Source organism: Capsicum annuum, unplaced genomic scaffold (assembly GCF_002878395.1).
Source record: "Capsicum annuum cultivar UCD-10X-F1 unplaced genomic scaffold, UCD10Xv1.1 ctg1001, whole genome shotgun sequence".
In the NCBI taxonomy this organism is placed as follows: Eukaryota; Viridiplantae; Streptophyta; class Magnoliopsida; order Solanales; family Solanaceae; genus Capsicum; species Capsicum annuum.
In genome coordinates this window covers 137,444-164,271 of record NW_025814925.1, presented here as the reverse complement: position 1 = coordinate 164,271, position 26,828 = coordinate 137,444, and the positions used below count along the sequence as shown (strand labels likewise).

Sequence of the window (26,828 nt, the reverse complement as noted above, 5' to 3'; positions counted from 1 at the left end):
TATTAACCAAGGGTCAACTGACCCGACCCAACTTGACTCATCATATCCAAATATATCAACTAAATATCTAGTAGGGTTTCTGAAATGAGAAACTAAGAAAATCCCTTTCATCTTCTTCCCTTTCCGCTGCATCTCCATGACTTTCTTTGTCAATGAACAACTTGAGCTGCTGCGTCTTCGGATCATCAATACCATCCCACTGGTGTTGTTGATAACCTCATCTAGTAAGCTTCCTAATTATTTTTCCTTTCTACTTCCTGTCTCTGTGTACCTGTTAACCATTTCTTTGTTCCAACTGAAATCTCCAGTATGTAGGTGAAATCTATCGTTTTGATGCTACAAAAGATGGATTCAGTCCATTGAGAAAAGATACATCCACCTGATAAGAAACCCTCTTTGAATTTGTTGAATCCACCTCCTAATCTTGCATATAACTTGCTCCTCCATTGATAATTAACGAAGGGAGGGAGATTATACAATGCCCGAACCCCCTGACAACTGGTAGATGTAAATTTCCTCAGGTACAAATCTTGAGAATCAGACCTCCGAACCCCCTGATCTACCGAGAGACTAAGATTGATGGTTGTACTCACTAAGATTGAGGAAGATATAGATGTTCTCGAAAAGCTTGAACAAGGTAAAAATATTCTAGGGCATCTGGTAAGCCACATATCCTAGCTATAATTTGTTATAAGTCATATATTTTCTTAAAATTAGTCATTGAATACAGTGAATAGTCTAACACCTATGTAAGTGCAATATTTCTTAAACGAGAAAAACATTCTTGAAGCAAGGGAGTCCCTGACTATATTGATCAAGTAAATCATTTGTTTTATGCAATTTCTGAAGCATTCATATCTTAAAAGAGTTAGGTTGAAAGATTATACAGAGATGGAGTTCTTGAACTATGAATTCCCACTGAAGCCTTTACTTCCACTGAATCCTCTGCTGTCTTTCTTTATCCGACCCATTTCTGTTTCCATTTCCCTCGTCGACCGCCTTCGCTACTTGATCCAGATGGGTTCTATTTTATAAGTATTTTTCTTATTGGTTAAACCGAAAACCGAACCGTTAAGAATCAATAACCGAAAAACCGAAAATCGATAAAAATTATCTTATTGGTTGGTTATTGGTTTTGCATATTTAAAAATCGAAAACCGATAAACCGAACCGATAACATACAAAACCGAACCGAACCGACCGATGCCCACCCCTACTTGACTAGAACAATATATATAAGATGATATTCATTCTAAATCAACTCGTTCTGAATCTTGAAATCATGATAACATTACTTTATTTTTATTTTAATTAGAAATAAAAGAAAGAATACATACCACAAAGTTGATATTAACAGCACTGAAGTATTCAGATTCTACTATCACAGTGGCACTATTGACTGTATTGTATTCTTTTGCAGTTCCATGAAATATAATATTTGGGACATTCTTAGGGTCTCCATATAATGTTATGAAAGGCTTTGTCCTCTCAATTGTGACTTTTTCTGTGTAATTTCCACCTCCAATCCAAATAATTACTCTTCTAGTATTCCCTGCTGGAATGCTATTGATGGCTTCTGTCAGTGTCTTGAAATCGCCACTTCCATCTGTCCTCACCTGTAGTTAGGTAAATTCAGAATTTAGAGTGGTAAATTTTAAATTCTATTAGAATTGACTTTTTTACACATATAATTAATAAATAACTTTGTCTTATTAATAAGATCATCACATATTTAGACATGATATCATAGGAGAAAATTTTTTTGAGTTCAAACCTCACCAACACCCTTTATTAGAGAAAGAATTTTTTCGAGCATGCACGTGAGGCAGATAAGTGTGGTAATAAAGTATATAAAAATTGTTCGGACATAAGGGGCGTGTTGATATATAATTAAATAAATAAAAGTATTACGGATATAGGCTCTCATTTATATACCAGAAAAATACATGATTAAAAATCATATGTGTCAGAGGTTATGGTTTTATGTCCCCCTTTATGTACAAGTTGTTTGTATCGATATACAAAGTAGGGGATAATGTTAAACTCATCACAATAGACGATATAGTTTTGGTGAATGGATCAAACACAAAAAGAAAATAAGAAAAACAAGCAAATATTTTTATTATGAATTAATCTATGAGAAAAAGAAATATGGTTGCGCACTTTAACATGTATATTATTGCACGCACAAGTCCATGATCAAATTTAATCGTCACCTATTATTAAATCAACGTACTTCGTCCTTAAAAATACCAGTTCCGCATGTGGAAGGCATCTTGAAGATTATAATATAAAATAAAACAATAAAATCTAAAATTCTCTCATAATTTAAATATTTAGATAAAACGTTCACAAGTTTCGACACAAATATGTGTAAAAAGAATAACCTTAATAATAGTTTTATTAGCCTCAGCAGCTATAAGGGCAGGATCCAAAGTGTCTTTTCTTGCATCTAATGGCTTAACATTTGCTTCAAACCAACTATTTAATTGTGATTTATCAGCTGGTATTGGGACTAAGTCATCACAAAATACTCCAATAATATTGAAAATAATAATAGTTATAATAATTGTCTCCACAACAAATATAATGTTTTTTCCAGCCATATTTTTTTTTGGTTTCTTGAAATGGAAAGTGGGTTTGGTTTTATTTTCTAAATTTGTTTAACAAGAGAAACTAGAGGTAGCACTCAAATTTGAATAAATAAATAACTTGATTGCGTAAATATATTTTTACACTATCAATATATATATATATATAGAATTAGAACGCAAGTGCTCGTAACCAAATTGTTATAAATTATAACAACCTTAAATAAAAACCATCTATTAACGTAGTACTCGTATTGCCTTCCAATACTTACCTATTAGCAAAACAAACCATGCAAAAAATTTCAAGAATTCAATAATATCCCATCATCCATATGCCCCTTTTTAGTGTTACCACATAGTTATTTTCTCTTTCCTTTATCTCTAAATTATCTCCCACTAATTTTAATTTAATATCTACCTCTAATTCCTCTTTCTTACTCTATAAATATCCACACTTAGTAAATTTGTATAGTAAAAATTAATAAAAACGTCAATTTCAATTCAAGAAATTAATCAAAAAAATGTCTAGACAAAACACAATTTTTGCTATTGAAACTATTGTTTTAACCATTCTTATTTTCATCCCCAGAGTTTTTTCTGATGATTTGGTACCAATTCCAGCTGATAAATCACAATTAAATAGTTGGTTTGATGCCAATGTTAAGCCAATAGATACAAGAAAGGGCACTTTGGACCCTGCCCTTGTAGCTGCTGAGGCTAATAAAACTATCATTAAGGTGACTTTTTACATATATTTTTTTAAATTTCTTTCCTCTTAGCTTATTCATAAATAAAGGGTAAGGTTGCGTACGGACCATCCTCTCCAAATTTTACTTGTAAAATTATACCGCATTGTTGTTGTTGTAGATTATTCATAAACATATTTCATGCTTCCATATTGCATTTTCGTCGATTGTTCCTTTCTGGATAGTTGTTTAGCAAATGGTCAATTCTCTTATTTCTGTTGAAATTTACCAAATTTAAGGTTGCGTTCTACATATTTTTTTTGAGTAAACTAAAAATCTTATGAGAAAATATTAGTCATGATACTTTAGACAACGTACAATCTAATATTTTGCCGGTCCAGGGGCTACATTTGCACGACGAATTTAAAAAAAGTAGGGACAAAATCTAAATAGTGGATTAAAAAATGGTCATTTAACGTAAATCTGTGATAGTTTCATTTTAGTTATTAAAAAAGACAGGCATTTTTATATATTTAAAAAATTAGTTTTAACCTTTCTGCTTTACCTTAATGACATGATTTGATCACTATATAAATGTTAATGTTAAGATAGAAATTTTATTTTTTTTCCTTTCTAAACTTCATGCACATTCAAACATAAACAACAACAAACCCATTGTACTCCCACATGCATTCAAACATCTTCAAGTAAAATAAAACGAAGAGAGAGTACTAGCTCTTTATTGTATTTTTTTTTCCGTATGATATAAATCAATATTTTTGTAAGAGTTTTCAATTTGAGATTAATGCCAACTTTAGTAGAATTTAAATTTACTGATTCTAAATTTTGAATTTACGTTTGAACGTTGAAGGTGAGGGTAGATGGAAGTGGTGATTTCAAGACACTAACAGAAGCCATTAACAGCATCCCAGCAGGGAATACAAGAAGAGTGATTATTTGGATTGGAGGTGGAAATTACACAGAAAAAGTCAAAATTGAAAGGTCAAAACCTTTCATAACATTATATGGAGACCCTAAAAATGTCCCAAATCTTATATTTCATGGAACTGCAAAAGAATATAACACTGTTGAAAGTGCCACATTGATTGTTGAATCTGAATACTTCAGTGCTGTTAATATCAACTTTGTGGTAAGTATTCTTGCTTCATTAGAAGAGAATTCAGGATCTAAAGTCAGCAGATTCATAATGAACATAATTTGAGTTGAGAACAATGAGTGCGCCGAAGATAAGAATTTGTGTTAGATTTCACCATTCTCTGAATGAGATCACAGGCTATGAGAGTTAGCTTGTTAGCAGAAATGAATAATTGGAGAGGAAAGTTTTGATGTATTATTCTGAAAACTGAAACTTTACATCAAAGAGTACATGTATATATACACCTTCTAGTTAGCTAACTAAATCACTCTAACTGCCTAGCTTGACAGCTGTCACCAACTACCTGAATAAAATATCTTTTAACAAACTTCCTAATGCTAATTACACGATGATCCTTGCGCAGCTATGTAATTCCATCTTTAATACTCCCCCTTAAACTATGAGTGCAAAGATATTGTGCACTCCTAGTTTGTATAACAATGTCTGATGCTGTGACTTAGCTAGTCCCTTTGTAAGTATATCTGCAAATTGCTCCTTGGTTGATATATATTTGGTTTCCACTTTCCCTGGTTGTATTTTCTCCCTGATAAAGTGACAATCAAGTTCTATGTGCTTGGTTCTTTTATGAAACACTGGGTTAGCAGCTATTTGCATAGCCGATCTGTTGTCACAATAGATAGTGACAGGAATATCTATATCAACTTTCAATGCTCTAAGTAGTTCTATTATCCAGACCACCTCAGCTATATAGTTTGACATGCTCCTGTATTCTGCCTCAGTTGAGCTCCTTAACACCACCCCTTGCTTCTTTGATTTCCATGAAATTAGAGAATCTCCTAGTTTAACTAGAAAACCAGATACAAATTTTCTTGTGTTTGGGCATGATGCCCAATTAGCATCACAAAATACAGTGAGTTTCTTATATATAAATAGTATGACAAATCCAGCCTATTTTTTACATATCTCACAACCTTTAAAGCAGCATTCCAGTGAGATTTCTTAGGTTGATTTAGAAATTGGCTCAATGTCTAGACAAAAAATGATATATCTGGTCTGGTAATAGTTAGATACAAAGAGTTTACCAATCAACCTCCTATACTTTCCAATATCTGTCAACAGTGGATCATCACTATTTTTGTTAACACATCATCGTATTCTTTGGTGGTAAGCTTTGTGTTAGGATCCAATGGAGTAGATACTGGTTTAGCTGCACTTAAACTAGTTTCTGAAATGATCTCCAATGAGTACTTCCTCTGATGCATAACAATGCCCTTCTCTGATCTAGAAAACTCAATGCCCAAGAAATATCTAAGTTCTCCCAAATCTTTGATCTTAAAGATCTTGTGAAGAACTACTTTAGTATTATTGATGCTAGTAAGATCATTCCCTGTGATTTAAATATCATCCACATAGACTAAAAGTATAATAAGAGCTGATCCAACCTTTTTAGTAAATAGTGAATAGTCCAACTGACTTTGAATAAAACCAAGGTTGATCAGTGCTGTAGTGAGTTTCACATTCCATTCTCTAGGGGCTTGTTTCAATCCATAAAGAGATTTGATGAGCCTGCACACTGGTTTCTCCCTCTGCTCAGCAAATCTTGTTGGAGCTTGAAATTCAGGAGGTAACTCCATATACACCTCATCATGGAGATCACCTTGAAGAAAGGCATTTGAGACATCTATTTGATGTACATGCCAATTGTTATCTGCAACAATTGCAAGGACTGACCTCACTGTAACTATCTTTAATACAAGAGAGAAGGTTTTCTGGTAGTCAAGACCTTCTTTCTGACTGAAACCTTTTACCACAAGTCTGGCTTTAAATCTCTCAATTGAACCATTATTGTTGTACTTGATTTTAAAGATTCACTTACAACCAACAACAGATCTACCAGCAAGTAAAGAAATAATTCTCCAGGTGTTATTTTCTTCTAGAGCTGAAATCTCAACCTTCATGGTAGATATCTATCTACGATCTAAACAAGCTGCCTTATAAGAAGTTGGTTTAATCTCATTTGATGTTATTGCAATAAAGGATTGATAGGCAGGAGAGAGATGTGCATAAGAAATAAACTCATCAATAGAGTAAGGTTTTGTGGAATGATCTGAGGCAATGACATAGTCCTTTTGCCAAATAGGTGGTCTTCTATCCCTTTGGGACTATCTAGTAGGAAGAACCATATCAAGAATGATGGGTGGAACAACTTGAGGAGCTGGAACCTGAGGTAATGATGGAGAAATCTCATCTGTCACTGGAGTAAGGATTGGTGGATCTTGAGGTATAAACATATTATCATCAGATTCAAAAGTAGAGAATAGGTGCCAAGAGGTAGAAAATGGTTGAGAGAAAGGGAACACATGTTCTCTGAAGATGACATCCCGACTGATAAAGAAACATTTATCTAGCAAATTATATAAGATGTATCCTTTGAAGGACTGACTATAGCCCATATGAACTGCTGGCACACCCCCTGGTTGAAACTTATCACCTCTAGGAATGGATGTTGTAAAACAAAGACAACTAATGACTCTGAGATATTAGAAAGAAGGCTTGACTTTGTGAAATACCTCATAGGGAGATAGACCTTTCAACACAGGAGAGGGTAATCTATTTATGATATAGGCAGCAGTTAAGACACAGTGTCTCCAAAATCTGAGAGGAATATGACCCTGAAATCTAGTTGCTCTAGCCACCTCCAATATGTGTCTATGCTTTCTTTCAGCAACTCTATTCTGTTGTGGAGTATGAATACAGGTTCTTTGATGGACAATCTCTAAGGACTTAAACAATTTACTATATTCATGATTTACAAATTCTGTACCGTTGTCTATTCTAATGATATGAACACAAGCTCCAAACTGAGTTTTGATCAAGATAAGAAAATCTTGAAGAACAACAAGAACATCACTTTTCAATTTGATTAGAAAAAGCCATAATATTCTGGAATAGTCATCAACAAGAGTGACAAAAAGTCTATTTCCATCATGAGTTGGAATTCTACATGGACCCCAAACATCAACATGAAGAAGTAGAAATGGACAAGTGAATCTAGAAGTACTAGAAGGAAATGAAAGTCTAGATTGTTTAGCTAGTGCACACACTGTACAATTATGAATATCTTGTATACTAAATTTAGAGGAAACAGGAAATAGATGAGACAACACAAAAGTGAAAGTGTGACAAAGTCTTTGGTGCCAAATCGTGAGTGGGACTGAGGTAGGATCAATAATATTTCGAACATGTAAAGACTTTGATGTAGTGAAAGGGCCTCTATTGGGAGCTTGAACAGGTAGAAGGTAGAGATCTTTATGCTCTTTACCAATCCCCTTCACCTGTCCACTGTAGAGGTCCTGTAAAATAAAGAAATTAGGAAAGAATAATAACCAACAATGTAAGGCTCTGGTTAGTTGAGAAACTGACAGAAGGTTAAATTTAAAATTAGGGATAAGTAGAACATTATGGAGGGTGGTATCCAAAGAGATGGAACAAGATCCAGTGTGTGTGGCATCAGTAAAAGTACCATTAGGCAATTGCACCTTATTTTGTGAGGGTGCAGTGTTCTTTAGGTTGGTAAGTATATGAGAGTGAGGTGTCATGTGGTTTTTGGCACCAGTGTCCACAATTCACTCAGTTGAGCTATGATCAACCATAAGTGCAGCAACAGAATTACCTATAGAATTCACCTGTGGTGCTGAGTCTGACAGCTTTGCATCTTTGTGAAGAAGATGTAGAATTTGATTGTATTGTTCTTTAGTAAAGCCTCCACCTGTACCTAAACCATACGAGCCATCTTTCTCACAGTCAGCTAAAGTATTATCACTTTCTTTAGAACCAGTGCTAGTACTGCATTCATCGCTTTCAAGTTTGCGACCAAACCTAGAAGTCCATTTCCCTTTATTAAATTTGGAATTTCTCCCATTACTCCCAAATTGATCATGAGTGTCAGCTCTGTGGTAGTGAGGAATGGAGGAAGAAGAGTGTGTGACTGCATTATGAGCAGTGTGAAAGTTACCTTGAGAGTGTCCAGGATGAGTCATATTTCCACCTTCTTCCTAAACCTTGAATCATTACGATAACCGACCAATTTATAACACACATCTCTTGTGTGACCTTTCATCTTGTAATAGTCACAAAAAGAATTATAATATCTATTTTACCTCTGTGCAGACACATTTCAAAGTGATAGCAAAGCAGTAATTTTATTAGTTTCAGTAGGCAATGTGTTTGACGAAATGCTTCTTTGATTTCCCTCTCAATTAACATAGAATACGCTCTATTGACAGAAGGAACAGGAATCATCATCAAAATTTGACCTCGAGCTTGCTCATATGAGTCATTAAGCCCTATTAGAAATTGAAAGAGCTTGAGAAGAAGCATAAAATCAACATAATCATGAGATTTCGGACAATCACAGCTAGGAACTGGTGCAATACTATCAAATTCCACCCATTTTTCTCTCAATTTAGAGAAATACACAGAGATAGTATCAGTACCTTAATGAATAGTTGCGATCTCTTTGTGCAGCTGAAAAACATGAAAACCGTTAATTTTATCAAACCGCTCCTTACGATTATTCCACACAACAGTAGAATAGGATGAGTAAACAATGCTGCTTAGGAGTTCCTTGTAGACACAGTTTGTTATCCATGAGAGAACAATCGCATTGCACCTTTCCCAGAGAGTTGCTAAATTTGAACCATAGTTTTTCTTTTTGTATGTTCCATCGATGAATCCAAGTTTGTTTCGACCTAGAATTGAAATTCGCATCGCACGACTCCACACAGAGTAATTCTCAGATCCAGTAAGTTGTAGAGAAATCAAAACAACACCATAATTATCACTTGGGCTAAAAAACAGAGGATGATTGGGGCATAGATTTTCAAGAAGTGTTGTCGACTGCCATTGCTAGGGCTCTCAATTTCGAAGCTTGTGAAATATGAAACAGAATCAATGAATCACCAAAGGTGATCGTGTGGCTCTGATACCATGTTAGATTTCACCATTGTTAGGCTCTGAATGAGATCACAGGCTATAAGAGTTAGCTTGTTAGCAAAAATGAATAAGTAGAGAGGAAAGTTTTGATGTATTATTCTGAAAACTGAAACTTTACATCAAAGAGTACATGTATATATACACCTTCTAGTTAGCTAACTAAATTACTCTAACTGCCTAACTTGACAGCTATCACCAAATACCTAAATAAAATATCTTCTAACAAACTTCCTAATGCTAATTACACGATGATCCTTGAGCAGCTATGTAATTCCATCTTCAATAATTTGAGAAGATAAAAGTGTGTTTTCTGATCTCTAATAGATTATATTTTTAGATAAGATTATCACATTAGAACATGTAGGGGTCCTAGGTTCAAGTCTCTGACCTATTATAAAAAAATAAAACATGTTGGGTCCGTACATAAAATATAATTATTTTGGTATGTGGGAGAGTGAGATTTAATTAAGAAAATAAAATTTTGTTCTATCCAGTTTAAACTCTTAAATAAGATAGTAATGTGATTCAAGAAGTTGGACCCACCACCCCATCCCACCCTAAAAGGGATAGACAATTTGCTAAAGCAAAAGGTGCTATTACGAAATTGGTTATCAAAGAGGAAAAAATCGGCCATATTAAAATTACTTTCTAAGAAATATAGTTTAATATCTAAAACTGTTCAACAATAATCGAACAAGTGGAAGATATTGGTTTGAAGCAGAAAATTTTGAGTAGAACAAAATTTAAACCTTGACTAGCTAAGCATGTTAGAATAAGAAGAATAGTTATAAACCCTATAGACCATCCCTATAGAGCCCCAATTGGTAGGAAAAAAAAAAAAATTCCTTGATTCGTTAGGTCTTCCAATATCAATAGTTTTTTTTTGGGCATAATGTTAAGTCTAATATATTTGATTCTTTATATAATTTTTGTGATTAGAATTCTGCACCACGACCAGATGGGAAAAGGGAATTGGCCCAAGCAGCAGCACTGAGGACAGGAGGAGATAAAGCATCATTGTATAACTGTAAAATGTTTGGATTTCAAGATACATTTTGTGATGATAGTGGCAAACATTTCTTTAAAGATTGTTATATTGAAGGCACTGTTGATTTCATCTTTGGCAATGGCAAATCCTTATATCTGGTAAACGAAAAATCAATTCTTTTTAATCTTTATTCATAATCCTTTTTTAATTGCTTAAGATCGATTCATAATTTAAACTTGATTTTTAGATAAGGATGACAAAATTAGCTCATGCAAATATGACTTGTCCAATTTGTTCAATTCTGAGCGAATGAATGACTCACTCATTTATTTACTCAATCTATTTTGACTCGTACGATTCAGCTCAACCAAAAGTTGGTGCTGATTTGGATTAAATAAATTACTTAAACAAATTCATGAAAATTCCAGACTCCACTTTGTGGTAATGTACTAGATTTGTTGTTGTTAAATTGATCCATGAAAAACTTTTTTTTTTTTCGATATGTTATTTGATCTTAATAATGAAAAGAAAATATTAGTCTTTGATAATTAAACAAACTATAAGAAGACTAAAAAAGAAAATTGGTAACTGAGTTGGGTGTATTGGGATATAACCTTTGTTCAACCTACTTGAGCCAACCTACTTGACCCAACTCATTTCAGCATGAATTAGCTTTGAGCCTATCTTTTATTAAATCAACTTATTTCACCCGTTCAAATTCAACTTAACATAACCTGATCATTTGAAGAACATACTTAATGAAATATTCTTTTATTCTATATTTTTTTTTGGAAAATACAGAACACAGAGTTACATGTAATTCCAGGGGATCCAATGGCAATGATAACAGCACATGCAAGGGGTGAAGCAAATGTAGATAGTGGATATTCATTTGTGCATTGTATGGTTACTGGTACTGGAAAAACTGCATACTTGGGAAGGGCATGGAAGCCTTTCTCTAGAGTTGTTTTTTCATATACTGATATGACTGATGTTGTTCACCCTGAAGGATGGTCTGATAATGGAAAACCCGAAAACGACAAGTAAGTCACTATCAACATATAAAATTAAATTAAATTTATTTTTTTATTGTTGGATTTTCTTGCATTCAGCAAGTATAGACTACAAAATGAAATATATATATAAAAATTAGTTATCAATATCATTGTTAATCTGTAACTAAATTGCTCTTACATACCTTTTTCTTTTTGGATAGTATGTACATGTCGATAAATAGAATCTTTGACGAACTTTATATTTAAGCTACAAAATTTATCTAGTGTCACCAACTCTTCTTTTTTCAGTACTATATATGACAAACAAATTAAAAAAAAGTTTGTAAGTGTAATATCTGTTACTAAATTGCTCTTACATACCTTTTTCTTTTTGGATAGTATGTACATGTCGATAAATAGAATCTTTGACGAACTTTATATTTAAGCTACAAAATTTATCTAGTGTCACCAACTCTTCTTTTTTCAGTACTATATATGACAAACAAATTAAAAAAAAGTTTGTAAGTGTAATATGCTCATATTGGTATTTCGGCCTCTATCTAAATTTATGTGATGTGTGTTTTATTTTAATATGTTCTACAAAAATAATATATTTTCATATTTAAAAATACTTTAATTTAAAACTTCTATGTTATTCTTAATAAAACAGTTGTATTCACATAAATATCTATTATTTATTTTAGATCATGAATAAAAAAAACTCTTTTGCTTTCAAATTCCATACTCAATATAAGTGCATCTATTTTTTTTTTAATACTATCAACACATAAAATGTAAATTATTATTATTTACAGATCAATATATTACGGGGAATATAACTGCAAAGGAGCAGGAGCAGCAATGGATCATAGAGTTGGATATGTGAAGAAATTAAGTGATGCAGAGGCAAAGCCTTTTATTTCCCTTGCCTATATTGAAGGCTCCAAGTGGCTCCTTCCTCCTGTGGCACTTTAAATTTTTGAAAACTAAAAGCACATATAATTAATGGTCCTAGCAATTTTTTGAGTTTATTTTCTTAATTTCTCAATTTTTGATGTAGCCCATCCCAATTAATATGGGATTGTGGTATAGTTTTGTTGTTTTCAATTTTTGGACCGGGCAGAGGCAGCTGATCTTGACTAGTTTGAGATAGAGATTTAGTTATTATTTTTATTCTTTGATGTAATTTTTTCAACTATCACGTAAAGAAAGTCAAGGTTTAGAAGTAAAGATAAAGTTCAACTGTTTTACATTTCTTTCTCCTCGTTGTGAAGTTATACCGTGAACACTGTTAGAACAATAATGATAATTATACAAGAAATTTAAAATAAAATTTGCTTGGCTTAGAGGCATGATAATACGCTTCTTGAAGATAGTTGGAGTTTCTCCCACGAGCAAACGGAAGAACAAGTGACAACTCTATCTTCGGGATTCAACTAAGCCACAAAACAAGTAGCATTCAAGAATGTTGCTCTTCTATTCTTGAATTGGTGATTTCACCATTTGATCAATGTCTCTCTAGTGTTTTCAAGGGGAAAGTCGTTTTGAGTGCTTGTCTTTTCAAACCAAAGAAAGCACTATTTATAGGATGAAAGTTTCATGCATGAGAAACATATTAATTAAGTAATAGTTAATAGGTTCATGTATGTTTTAAAATAAAAAATGTCATTCTTTTACGAACCTATAACGTAAAAGTTAATGAATAATGAATTTGTCAAATACATTTTCTTTGTAACTTAAAACTTATAAATAATGAATTTATCAAATTCATTTTCTTTGTAACTCAAAACTTTAAGTGATGCATTTGTTTCAAAACTAATTGAAACAGAACTCTTAAAAAATCTTTAACCGATGTATTTGTTTCAAAATTTATTGAAACATAAAATCAACATACACTGTCTATATACGACATATTCTCTAAGGCCATATGTCCGTAGATGCAAGATTCTTCAAAAAAAAAAAAAAGAAAAAAAGACAAACTAACTCAGAGAACTGGAGGCTAGGATCTTGGCTATATACCTTTTACAAGCTATTTGTATTAGTTGACTAAGTACAACTAATGGGCTTATGAAATATCAGTCATTAACAAGAATGCTAACAGAATGAACAGTAGCTATAACTAACTATATGAATAAATGGTAAAAATGGAATGCACAGTAAATTATTTTTTGAATAAACTTTAACTACAAGCTATTAATTCCTTTTAAGAGCTTGTTTATTTTTCTTGATCTTGCATCAACACCCTCGGTTGAAAAACATCATTGTCCTCAAGGATGGAAATGAGGAAACCTAGTTGCAACTCATTAAGATACTCTCAAGTAGCCTGATCATCTACATCAATGTCTAACCATTTGACAAGAACTTGGAAAACTGCCTTATTACCCCTCTTGACCATTCTTCTATCCAACACAACTTCAGGTGAGGGTCAATAGGGACTGGACATGTGTATAAATGGAGGCATCTTTTCAATTGTGAAACATGGAAGATATGATGGATAAGAACATCAATAGACAGCAATAATAATTTGTAAGCCACCTTAACAACCCTACCTAGAACTAAATGAGGGCCAAAATATTTAGCCGCCAGCTTGTTGAATTGCTTGGAGGACACGGAGACTTGCCTTTAGGTTAACACTTCAAATAGATCCAGTCACCCTTCATGAATTATTTATCTTTTTTTTTTATACATATCACTTATACTTTGGTGAGATCTGAAAAAGTGGAATTTGAACAACTCAATAATGGCTTCCCTTGCTTCTAAGACCTATCAATTATTTTTAGTTGAGCTTCACCAGCTAGATAGGGCAAATGTATAGGATTTTTTGACAATACAAAAGCACATAAGGGGAGCATCTGGTCGCAGTATGGTAGGTAGTATTATACCACTATTCAGCAAAGGGTAAATAAAAAACCCATTCGTGAGAGTTATTTGTGCAAAACCATATGAGGCATGTCTGCAATGTTCTATTCAAAACCTCTATTTGCCCATCAGTTTGAGGCTGGTAAGCAGTAAAGTGATGTAATTTAACACCCTAGAGCTGGAAAAGGTCTTGCCCAAAAGAACTCAAAAACACTAGATCCCTGTCCCTAACCAAAGCAGAAGGCATACCGTGAAGCTTAAAGATATTACCGAAGAAAACTTGAGCCACTATTTGAGTTGTATAAGGGTGTTGTAACCCTATAAGGTGGCCATACTTACTCAATTTGTCCACCACCACCAAGATAACATCTTTACCTTTAAACTTAGGTAATCCTTTTATAAAATCCAAGTTGATATCTATCCATACCCCATATGGAATAGGTAAAGGTTGAATAAGTCCAGGATAGGCAGACACATTGTATTTGTGTCTTTGACAAATAGCACACTTGCTAATGAAAAGTCTGATATCTTGAAATATAGATTTCTAGTAAAATTGAGATTGCATTCTTCTGATGGTAGCATCCATTCTTGAATAACCTCCCCTAGGAGTTGAATGCCACAATTAAATGATATTTTGCCTAAGTTGTACATCAGCTTCTACAACCAATTTGCCCTTCCATCTTAGTTGATAGTTGATCCATGTATAGGATTTTTGGGGATGAAGCTGCAATTTAGTAATCAGCCGTTTTATTATAGGATCAATAACCCAATACTGTTTAGTTTAAGCAAGTAAGGTATTATGAGGATTTAATAGGGATATAACTAGTAACTCAGCCGTTTGATTCCTGGAAAAGCATCAGCTGCCTTGTTGCCATGCCCCTTTTTGTATTGAATCGAAAAATCAAAAGCTATCAATTTATAGATGTCAACAACCTGAAATTCAGTATGAATGTTCTGATCAAACAAATATTTCAAGGCTTTTTGGTCAGTTCTAACTATCAAGTAATTGCTCAACAAGTAATCAGACCACTTAGGCAATAAAAGTATAAGAGCCAATAATTCTCTATCATACACACAGTCTTATGTTTATGAGCCAAAGATTTACTGATATAGGATATTGGATGACCTTGTTGCATCAAGAGAACACCAATACATATCCCACTTGCATCAGTATCAATAATAAACATATCACTATAGTTAATTAAGGCCAAAACTGGAGCAGTGACCAGTGCTTCTTTAAGCTTCTCAAATGCAGTAGTAGTTTTATCATTCCAAGTAAGGTAATATTTTTTCAATAGATCATTAAGAGGTTTTGTAATGACACAAAAGCCTCTAATAAATCTCTTGTAGTACTCTGCTAGGCTAAGAAACCCTCTTAATTATTTCACAGTGGTAGGTATCAACCAAGATTTAAAAACTTTAATTTTCTTAAGTCCAGTGGCTACACCATCAACACTAATAAAATGCCCTAAATGCTCTACTTCAGGCACCACAAAGCCACACTTATACCCCTTAGCATATAACTGATGATGATGCATGATGTCAAACACAACCTTCAAGTGCAGTATATGAGTTGGCATATCCTTGCAATATATCAGCATATCGTCTAAGAAGACCAAAAGTAATTTCCTTAATACTGGTTTGAAAGCAATATTTATGAGATACTGGAAGGAAAAAGGTGCATTAGTTAGCCCAAAAGGCATAACCAAAAACTCATATTACCCTTCATGAGTTTTAAATGTTGTTTTGTGTACATCTGCTTGTTCCATTCTTACCTGATGATATCTGGCCCTACGGTCAATCTCAGAGAACACTTCAGCTTGTCCCAACTCATCCAACAAGTTTTCTATTATGGGAATTAGAAACTTATTGTTCTGTAACACCCTGATAATTCAAGTTAAGATTAGACCATGCTTCAAGAATATATAAAGTCAAATATCATTATTTGGTAGTATGGGAAATGATTTATATATGTCTTAAGGCCACAAGTAACTCCTATCTCATAGCCAAATTGAAACATTTCTTATCGGTGATTTTCTTGCAAAGAATCTCCCTATAGACAACTTCAAACGATCATAACTCCTAGTTATGAAGTATTTTTAATATCAAGACCCAACAAATGAAAGGTCTTTGAGGCTTCTTTCCAACGCATTCAGTTTTGCCTTAATCCAATTCCGTAGCTAAGAGTTATGGTCATTTTAGTGAAGCACTATTCAACAATGAGATAGTACGAACGTAACCAAGATCGTGGTTAGATTTTACATACAATCCATTCATTTGCATGAAATAGCCTAAAAAATTTGAAAGTTGATAAATATACCTCCCAACCACGAAAGGGTACCACAATCTTGACGAGAAACCACGATCTTAGGCAGGGTTTTGGCTCCTAAGTTTATCCGAGTTAAGAATTCCAACCTACAAACCAAGGTACAATCGTGGGCGTTGACACCTAATTTTTGCCCTCCACCAAGTTTAATTTTGAGTTTCTTCGATTTTAAATAAAATTATAATATTTATTTTATTCAAATAAAAACTTTCCAAAATATTTATCTGGGTAATTTTGTCATTTTAAGTAATGATTATGTATTTTTATATTCGTATATATGAAATCGTATAATTTTGTTACTTAAATAATTATTTTACGAAAATTAAATTTTAATCAAGGTTTATCTTGAAAATTGATACAAATGGTTAAAACCTTGATGTGATGTCAAAATTATTCATTTTAGAAAAATATTTGTTTGATTTTATTGAATCAAGAAGTTTGGGATCGAATTAGTTGTTAATATATTTCAAATTATGTTTAAATTTAGTCAATTTTTAAATTGGACCTTAATTAAAATCAATTCGACTATAATTACAATACAATTGGTTAATTGAATTTTGATTAGGCTAAAATTTAAATATAACTATTTAAATTTTTAGTCACTAGCTATATAATAAATAGCCTAAAACCAATTTTCCTTTCAATTACAAACACAGCAGCCAAAAATCAGCCCACAAGCCAAACACCTCACCAGCCCAAGCTCATTTTTCTCCTTTTCTCTACAAAACAATAACAACAACTTCACCCAACACAAAGACCCGGATCTTAGTAGCCCAAAAGTACCCACCGACCTGGCCCAATTCCCCTTCTCCCTTTCTCTTAATCAACGTATAACAACAATAATATTGCATACAACTGCATCAACTCCAACGTACAACAGACACAATGGCAAAACATCGACAACAACACCCAATAACAATGGCTAATTCCAATGACTCGACCCGCGATGCAACAACTCAACCTTTTTGTAATTTTGAAATTCAAATTCGTAAGAAATAGTACGAAGTCCAGCTCACACCTTTATCCTTTAAGAAAATTTTTCTGAAAATACCGATATTACCCTTGAAGTTACTCCATTCCACATCGACCGGCCTCAAAAAGTTGATCCCAAAACACTCCGATAAGTACCACTACTGTTTTCATTTAAAAAAGGTTGGAGAGGTTGGATAGCGAAAATCCCCAAAAAGTGTGGGATTTTGCTATCCGAATAAGGATTTTGGTACCAAGAAATTTGATAAGACTCATTTGAGCTCGAATATCTAGGCTAAGAATCCAAGTTCATTTAGGTGGTGGCAAGAATTTCGACGAACTTAAAGTTCTGATTTACTGTCCCAAAAGAGGTAATCAGCTCATTCACTTCATTTTTGTTCTTTGATTGCTTCTGTTTCATTTCCTTTGTTCTGCGATTATTAAGACTGGTCTTGCCTGATTTTTGTTATGTGGATAAGGAGCATGTTTATAACGACGTAATTTTAAATAGTTCTATGATTGACTCTGGTAAACTGTAATCCTTTCCATTGTCCTGATAGATTAGTTCAAGTTGTTTTGACGATTATACTTGAATTTGCCCGAGACATCCTTGTTTGCTCAAAATATTTGTTCGTGGCTTGAAAAAAAAATGAGTGAGACAAATTTAGGCCGTGATTTTGGTTTAGTTTATAACAAATATGAGTGAGTATGCAACAATGGTTTTAAAAAGTATTATTTGGGATTGAAGTTTATTTCATCAAGGTCGTCATTCCGATTCTTATTTGGCACCAATGAAACAAATTTGAACTTGTTGCCTATCCGTCATTGCCCCTGTTTCGCTTGCTTTAATGTTTGTCTACTTGAAGATGACATTGTAATGTGGCCTTTTGTTTGTTTCTTAGATTCACACTTGGTCAAACAAAGTTGCTACCAAGCACTTGCAAGATCATTTGTTAGCTTTGTCAAATTTGGTTGGCAAAGTAGTGTGTTGATGTCATTGATGATATCAACGTAGGTTTGTTTTGTGCCTATAAATAGAGGCATTTCCACCCTCTTTGAAATATACCATTTAGAGAAGAACACCAACATTTGAAGATGATTTAGTTGTGTTTGTTTTCTTCTTTGTAGAGAGTATTTGTAAGAGAGTTTTATTGAGAAATACTTTGAGTGAACCTCTTCTTTGGAGTGATCTTTGTGAGGTTATTCTTTTGGGTATTTGGGCTATTAGAGTATTTAATTACTCTAATTTTGTACTCTCTTTTGTATCTTTGTACTCTTTTTGTTTCATTGGTGTTTAGTGAAGTTGCTTCTCTTTTGGTTGTGGACGTAGGTCAAGTTGACCGAACCATGTTAAATTTGTGCCTCCTTTATTTTCTCAACTTATCGTTATTATCGTTTTGTTATCGTCTTCAAACGATTACTTTGTTTAATTTCGCACTATCCGGGATTCTCGATCCTAACAGACATGATGAGGTTGTGTGTATAAAATTTGATCACCTATTGTCATTCATCAGCTTTGAAATAAGTGGCATTTCAAGCGCGCAACATTGATTGTGATTAGTTTTGTGTCTAAACTAATACATCTGTGTTTTGTTGTCAAAATTCATAAATCTGGTGAAGTTTCAACTAGCATAAGTGTAGTTTAAACTAGAATGATTCCTTCATCTGTTTGTTTACTTGGTTAAAGCATCCTCGTAATAATCTCCTTTATGTTTCCAAGACATTCGACCTATTTGTCTTGACAGATTTTCTTTGCTCTTTAGTCAATGCACTTTAAATATAAAATGTCTTTTTCAATAAATGATTCATAATCTGATTTTGGTATGAGTTGGTAAGGTAGTAATGCTCAGATTTAAGATAGTCATCCTTGTACACGTTTGTTTTGTCTAAGCTATGTAAGCATGAGTTCATCTTTCTAGATTGATTTAGTTAAAATGCATTACTACAAATATGATAATGAAGGTGTGTTTTGGCCATCGACTTCCTGGTTCCTATGCCTTGTTAATCATTTTCCAAAAACCTTCGTTTGACCTCATTTTCATTAGGAAATATTGCAAAATCTTGATGTGATTTAAAGTGATTGTTGGCCTCTTTCTTGCTTGCATTATTTTGTAAGAATGAGTACTAACTATTATTTCTCCTTTCTGGTAATACATGTGAACTATTGGGTCCATTTGGGCCCTCCCATCCTTCGTTCACATTCCCATTGGGCTCGAGTCCAACACATCGAGTCAAGCCTCCACCAGATTCAAAATGGACCAAAGTCAAGATCAAGGCAGTACAAAGATATATAACAAAGTTACATTGTATGCAAAGTTAGGAAGCTGCTATATAAGTTCAAAAGGAGCAAAACTGAGGGAAGGAAACTGATATACAAAGTTGCAAACCGAAATACAGTGTGTCTACAATAAAAACATGAAAATGAGAAGCTGGTATACAACTGAAAAGGGGCTAAAAAATTCACAAAAAGTAGGCCCAAAAATCTGGGCAAATGCTAATGGGCCAAATCAGAGGTCCAAATCTTAACTTCTCTTCTTTAGTTTATTATATAGTGAAGATTATATTTGATTTCTTGGTTGTGATGAACTCTTAAATTTGGCTGAATCAAATTAATTCCCTTTTGAATTGTCATTTCTATTTTATCTTTATATTTTTCTTTCTTTGTAATTCGTCACGTAGTCTAAATTCTTGAATTAATAAAATTAGGCTCTTTATGTTTTCCTTAAGATCAAGCCTTTTAGAAATTGAAATGACATTTTATTTATCAATGTGTTAGCTTAGTTTGTTTTAAGTTAAAGAGAATTCCAATCTTTCTGTTCGAGCCTTACTAATAGATAGTCTTTTATACCCAGAAGTTCAATGTTCCCTTCAACATAAAAAATAGATTTTCCTTATAAAAAATTGAAACCTTTTTATACTTGGCCAAAATTTCACAATTTTTTTATTTTCTTTCTAATTTATTTTATCAAATTGATGAAAGAATTGAGCTCAAGTACATCTTTCCTTTCGAGAGAATTTTTCCTCTATCTAACTAAACTAATTTGCACTTGAATAAAATGAATGCAATGCTTGCAAACGAATTCAAGATTTTACAAAATTAACCATATTTTTTAAAGCTAGTCAAATTATTCAAAATTGTATTTTAGTCAATCATTTTTTAATGGATGCTCTTGAGTGCCTTAAAACCTTCTCTAGGAGTTATTTGAATTTTTACCCTTTTTTTCTAATTTTAAAGATTTGTTTCTATTTTTAAGTCTTTAAAATATCTTTAGTTTTTCTTGATATTTTCTTAAAATATGAAGTGGCAACTTTGTAATTTCTTAAATTATTTTGAACTTTTTTTTAAGGTTTCAAAATAGTTTAAAAAGTCGAAAATAATGTTTTCAAAACCCTTCGATCCTAAAAGAGATAAAACAGAAATTAAATGTTGTCGGCTTGACGCGAATTGTGGCCTAAAGCCAACTTTATGAAGGCCCATAAATTTTGTTGATAAAATTATAAATATGTTTATTTGATTTCTTTTCTTTTTGTTTTATAGTGATGGTGTATATGCCATCTTGTACGTATATTGACTATTCATGTGACTACATGTTAGTGCTTATTATATAGTTTTTGAACTAGATGTTAGTTTTTGAACATCTATGTTTTAAAATATTGCATTAATCTAATCTTATTTAGCTTCAAAAATTAGTCAAATTAACTGTCGGGGCTAAAAGAACACATAAATTGAGATGGAAGAAATATTTATTTGAATAATATCTACTTGTTTCTAAATAAACTCTATAAAATTCCCAAAAAAGAAGCATAAATCTTGTTGTTTTTAAGAAGTAATGATACTAATTGCATAATATATATAATATAATATTAAATATTAATAAAAATATGAGGCCTTTAATTTGGGGGGATCTAAAGCCATGGCTTTAGTTGCTTCCTCCTTGAGCCGGCACTGATAAATTATTTGGGATTTTGTGGATGTCCCGACCCCTATTGTTCAATTTCAAATAAAATGTTGAAAATACGATGGTTTATTGGCACGTTAGGCGTTTGATGACTGTTTGTATTTCCAAACCCAAGTTGTCCACCTGGGAACCTGGTCCAAACCCACTCTAGACACCTAAGATAGAGCGAAAATTAAATTTCTTTTTTTTAGGCATGAGCCTGGGACGACTCAATACTTGAGGGGTTATTGGACCCAGTAGAAAATCGATCCTGCGTCTATTGACCACGAGTCAATCACAGACGAATCATACTTATGTGTTTAAGGAATTCTATGCCAATTAATATAAATTCATTATATTTTGGGGTGGGGGAGGGATCACCTCATTTTCTTTTGTATAGGTATGGATAAACCAATTCCCGTAAGACGATTCAAGGTAACGCTCAAGCCAGATGATTACTTTAAAAGATTGGTAGAAGTATACAAATTACAAATAGATACTGCATATGACGTGAGGTGGACAAAGCTAAGAAGGAGAAAACCAACGAAGGATTGTTTGGATGCTAGAGTTTTCTATTTTATCCCTTGCCGGGACTATTTTTCTCTCATGTTATTTTCCCTTCCTAAAAAAATTATACCTCATTTGTTACTTTATAGGCATTTATGAATGTTTCTATTTTTATCTCCTGCGTGGGACTATTTATTTCTCTTTGTTCAACTATTGTATCTCACTTGCTACTTTGTAGGCATCTATGCTCTCTTGAATATTTTTGATTTTTTTTTTTTTGGATAATGGATTAGTTTTAAAAGACATATACTTCCTTCAAACTTGATAGGCTAACCCTTGGCTCAGAAGGGTACCCAATTAGGATGCACATTAATTACAATATGTTTGCGTGATGTAACTGTTCTTATGTGCTTATATGTTTAGTGTTGATTCGAATCAAAGGCGAATTGATCCAATCTAATTTTTCGTTAGAGCACCTCTAGGCAGAAATATACACCAACTATACCAAAAGTCCAACCAAACATACTTTAAGTCTCCTAAGTCTCTCAGAAAGTCCGCAATCATTCTTAAAAATTCCTAAAGTTATTCCTACCACTTCAGAAAGGTTGACTATGGCCTTAGAAAAAGCCACTATAGGAAGGACCAAGAAGATCAATAAGAGAATTGCTCAAGTTAAGAGACAATTGGTGGAGTTAAACCCAATAGATGATACGCTAAAGATGGAAAGTGATCAAGCGGCTAAGAAGATTGTTGTGGTCAAAAGAAAGACTACCAAAGTCAACCTATTTGATTGAATAAAAAGAGGATGTTGTCATGGAAAGGAATAGGGAATTGGAGGAACAAACAACCCTAATCAAAGCAAAGATCTCTATGTTCGATCAGATGTTGGAAAAAAAAAAGAAAGGCCAGAAAGAAACCTTTCTTTGAGAGATCAAACAACTGGCTATGAAATTTGAAATAGCTATTGGGATAATTGGAGAGATAATAGGAGAAATGAAGGGAAAAATATCAAAAGATGACAACCTCATGCATAAAGGAATATCAATGACCCTCTAAGAATTCATGAATGAAATGAAAGAATGGTGAAAAGATGAAGACGAGACATTCTTGCCTTCAAGGTTCAGGCAAGGAGACGAACAAATCACACTCAAAGAAAGTGCAAGGAACTATATGAGAGAAACAGAAATTGTGAAAGTCTCAAAGATTTATCGAACACTGCAAGCTATGGGAGCTTTGTGGACAATTAAGACTCAAGGTCCACCATGTGACTCTATAGATGAGCATAAGAGATGTGCTTACCATTTTTTTAAAAAAGGTCACACCACAGATGGATGTTGTATGTTGAAATCCAAAATATGTGATCTGATCGACAATGGTAAAATTTTTCACTTGTATGAATCTCACACCATGTTGGAGTGTGATAGGGTAGAATCAGGAGTGTCCATTACTAGTGATCCCGCAATTCATCATTTGTACTTCAAGACTTTTATGGACAACTATGAGGATGTTTAATCCAAGTTGGTCCAAGCAAAGATCCTCCATATAGTCGAGAGAAAAATAATAAAGGATCTACAATATGGAGAAAGGGTGATGACATTTGTCACTATCATAATGGAATCAAAGGACAATGTCACTATCATAATGAAACCAAAGGACATACAATTGAGAAGTGTCAAACTTTTCACTTTGATTTGGAGAACTTTATCAGAATTGGAAAGATTCAATTGGAGTTCGTGCTGGACCATCCATGAAGCAAAAGAAATCTAAAAAAAATTAAAGCATTTTCCACTATTTAGAATCAAGCTTTAAATGTAGCGAGATTTGTTTCCTTGTATTTACTTCCCCCTAATGTAATGAAGTCTAGTGAATGAAAATGAAAAAAATTCTCTTTTTTTTAATTTTCTAACTGCGTAGGGCCTGATTCCTCCCCTGTGAGATACATAGGCAGCCTTTCAGCCACCCCCTATCTTTAAAAGCTCTGTTGTCCCGCCTTTGTGAAAGAAGATATAAGTCTGGGAAAAGAAGAGTTGGACCTTCCTGATAAATTCTACTTATCTATATCAATGAGCAAAATCCTATTCATTGAATTTTTTGAGTCATCATTACCCTATGGATCAATTCGCATGATAGGAGAAACAACTTTATGTATTTACTTTCTACCTTATCATCTTGCATTAGTTATTACTAATAGAGTATAACACGTTAGCCTTTGAGTTGTTTTTACTTTACCGGTAATAGAAACTACTCTGTGTTGGCATAAAATGATAAAATATCCCTACTCCACTAGATCAAAGTGAGTAAAGATTCCTCTCTTGATTATAGCTTTGTTACAAGAAAGTAAAAATAACTAGTAGTAAAATTAGACTCTACTAGTCATTTTTCAAAACCTATAAGCAATGGTCTCGAGGATGGAATAGGAAAAAGTGTGATGCTATCATCGAAGAATTTTTCAAGATATCCAGAATCAAGGAAGATGAACTATAGAAAAAAGTTATGGAACTGGACTTTCACTCCACTTATTACTTCCTGGTAAAAATGGTAGATGGAAAAATGAAATTTAATTTTCTACAAAGTCGGCGGTACTATGGATAAGGCTCGATACCTACCTTTTAAGTTTATTTGCTTCTCTTTTGCTTTTTATACTTTTAAAAATGGCGTAGACCCATACTCCTACTGGTCATATCTAGAGTTTGTAAATATTTTCTCAAAACTTGACATAAGCCTCTCCTATTGAAAAAATCTTTACTGTTTATTTTTTTATCTACTTGATATTATCAAACTTGTTTGATATTTGATAAAAGTAATAAACATCTAAAACCAGTCAATGTCATGTAATGTCAAGAGAAAAATGAGAAAATCAAGAAAGATAATGATGAATATGAGACAATGATCTTAGAACATTCAACAGAAGAACCAAAGAGTTTGAGAATCCAGAAAGTCCTAACCTTAAAGAACCTGTGGTGGTTAACCAGGGAGGCAATGATCAAGTTAAGAGAACCAGGGTCAATGTCTATCTAGAAAAACCAAGCAAGAAGGAACCTTATCAATTCTCTCAAAGAAAAGTGGACAGTTGATCCATCCTTTAATCAAGACAAACGCAATGAAAGCAGGTCATTCATAAAGTGTAATGCATATATGCCTTAATTCTATCCTAGTGGGATGGATAAGAGTATCCAAGGCTAGTTAACCCTAAAGATGGGTCTTAGTACAAACTATGTCTGACATGAATTTCCAAGAAAGGGATACATAGGCGGCCTATGTTAGATTCGGTCAACCCCTTAAGAGAATTTACCTTTTTTTTTAATTTATGAACTACGTGATGACCTGAATTCCCAAAAAGGGATACATAAGTAGCCTATGTCGGCTTCGGTCAATCCATTAGATTTTTCTATACATCCCTAACATAGCTTGAAATAAATTTGACCTGATTCCTGCCTCAACGGGATACGTAGGCGCCACAATAGCTCAGTCATATCACCCTAAAAAATGGAAATTGGGCAGAAGTTTTGAGAAGAAATCTCAAAAATACAAAAGAAGAAGATCATCATCCAGCAAAGAGAATTAAGATTAGTAAAAACTTCAAATCTTCTCATGCTGAGATTATCTCAAACGGTATTAATATGGGGCAGAAATTTTGAGGAGGTCCTCAAAATTTCCACTAATATACTGGAGTATATTTAAAATTCCCTAGCCCCAGAAGGTCAAAGTCAAACCTTAGAAATCACTAGCTGTGATAAAGTCTAGATAGACTAGATCTCCAGCTATGACAGAACTTTTGGTCAGACTCTCCAGCAACGGTGATGAGTTTTTGGAAATTCTCCATCAGATGTCGGATATAGACGAGCCTCAAAAGGAAGACATTCGTTGATCTAGCATATGACATGATTGATAGAAATTTTCTAAATACTTCTGCACAAGTTTTTGAAATTAGGTTTTCAAAATCAAGAATATTTTTGAAAATCTATACACATCTTTTTACTTGGTGATTGCCTAAGCATCTATCGGAATGGGGAGTCAGGGCGGAAGTCCAAATATGATGGAGAACCCAAAAGATGGCAAAGAGTGATCCAATGATTGAAGGATCTCAACACAGAGTAGTTTCGCTCAAAACTAACCATTTTTCTGTGGATGCAGGGATAAATACACAAAAATAAAAATCTTTTTCAAATATCCCCAAGCGGAGTAGGAACCACACCAAAGCATATAATGGTCAAGAACTGTATTTTCAGGTAGCCCCAAAGACGGGTTTAATACCCCTTTATTGAGGACCTTTTGAATTATTTATCTCATTTCTTGAGGCGTCTGATAGTCTTTATGAATACTTTATTTAGAATTTTCCTAAAAAATAGTCGCTAACAAAAGAGGCTTTGTGTCTTCTAAATATTTATCTTGTGCACAGGTGCATTCAAAGGAGTCGGCACGATAAATACAACAATTAAAAGGATCACTCAATAGGAGGAAGAGCAGAAAGTCATCATAAAAATTTGCCTTGAAGCAAAGAAAATGGTATTTGAGTAATCCCCATAAAAGGACTTTATTTATTTACTTGCATCCAGTGGATCTGCTATTTAAATATTTCTTCAAAAAAGAGAAGATTAATAACAGACTAAGTCATTCAGATTACAATGCTGAGTATTTGTCATTAAACTATCATAAATTGTGACTGTGGTTGCCATTGAAAGCGACATTGTGTCTACTAACTGTCTATCTTGAGTACAGGTACATGTAGAAAGCAAAAACGCAGACAAATAGACTCAAATGAAATAATTTTCAAATCACTGAAAGAGCTATATCATATCATCTCATCCCCGATAGGGTTACTTTATTTCATTGTCGAAAGGGCTATTTCATTTTATT

The 26,828-nt window shown here is 33.3% G+C and overlaps 2 protein-coding genes across 2 annotated transcripts in view; one reads left to right on the top strand and one right to left on the bottom strand.

The window, feature by feature from the left end:
* LOC124890028 (pectinesterase 1-like) overlaps nucleotides 1-2,761 on the bottom strand; it is an 8,441-nt gene extending 5,680 nt beyond the window's left edge. The window contains exons 1-2 of the mRNA XM_047401922.1: nucleotides 2,388-2,761; nucleotides 1,338-1,616 (exon numbers count right to left, since the gene is read on the bottom strand). Of these exons, the coding sequence (XP_047257878.1) occupies nucleotides 1,338-1,616; nucleotides 2,388-2,606 (498 nt within the window). The 5' untranslated portion in view covers nucleotides 2,607-2,761. The remainder of the gene's footprint in view (nucleotides 1-1,337; nucleotides 1,617-2,387) is intronic.
* A 300-nt stretch (nucleotides 2,762-3,061) lies between these two features.
* LOC124890027 (pectinesterase 1-like) lies at nucleotides 3,062-12,624 on the top strand. The gene is made up of 5 exons (XM_047401921.1): nucleotides 3,062-3,328; nucleotides 4,149-4,427; nucleotides 10,329-10,535; nucleotides 11,179-11,420; nucleotides 12,188-12,624. The coding sequence occupies exons 1-5, from the start codon at nucleotides 3,113-3,115 to the stop codon at nucleotides 12,345-12,347; spliced, it is 1,104 nt and encodes a 367-aa protein (XP_047257877.1). The 5' UTR covers nucleotides 3,062-3,112; the 3' UTR covers nucleotides 12,348-12,624.
* The last annotated feature ends 14,204 nt before the right edge of the window (nucleotides 12,625-26,828 follow it).

Bases quoted from the DNA above. Each gene is read 5' to 3' on its own strand.
- LOC124890027 (XM_047401921.1), top strand. From the start codon at position 3,113: ATGTCTAGACAAAACACAATTTTTGCTATTGAAACTATTGTTTTAACC. The intron at 3,329-4,148 runs GTGACTTTTTAC...TGAACGTTGAAG, and splicing joins CTAATAAAACTATCATTAAG to GTGAGGGTAGATGGAAGTGG. The intron at 4,428-10,328 runs GTAAGTATTCTT...TTTTGTGATTAG, and splicing joins CTGTTAATATCAACTTTGTG to AATTCTGCACCACGACCAGA.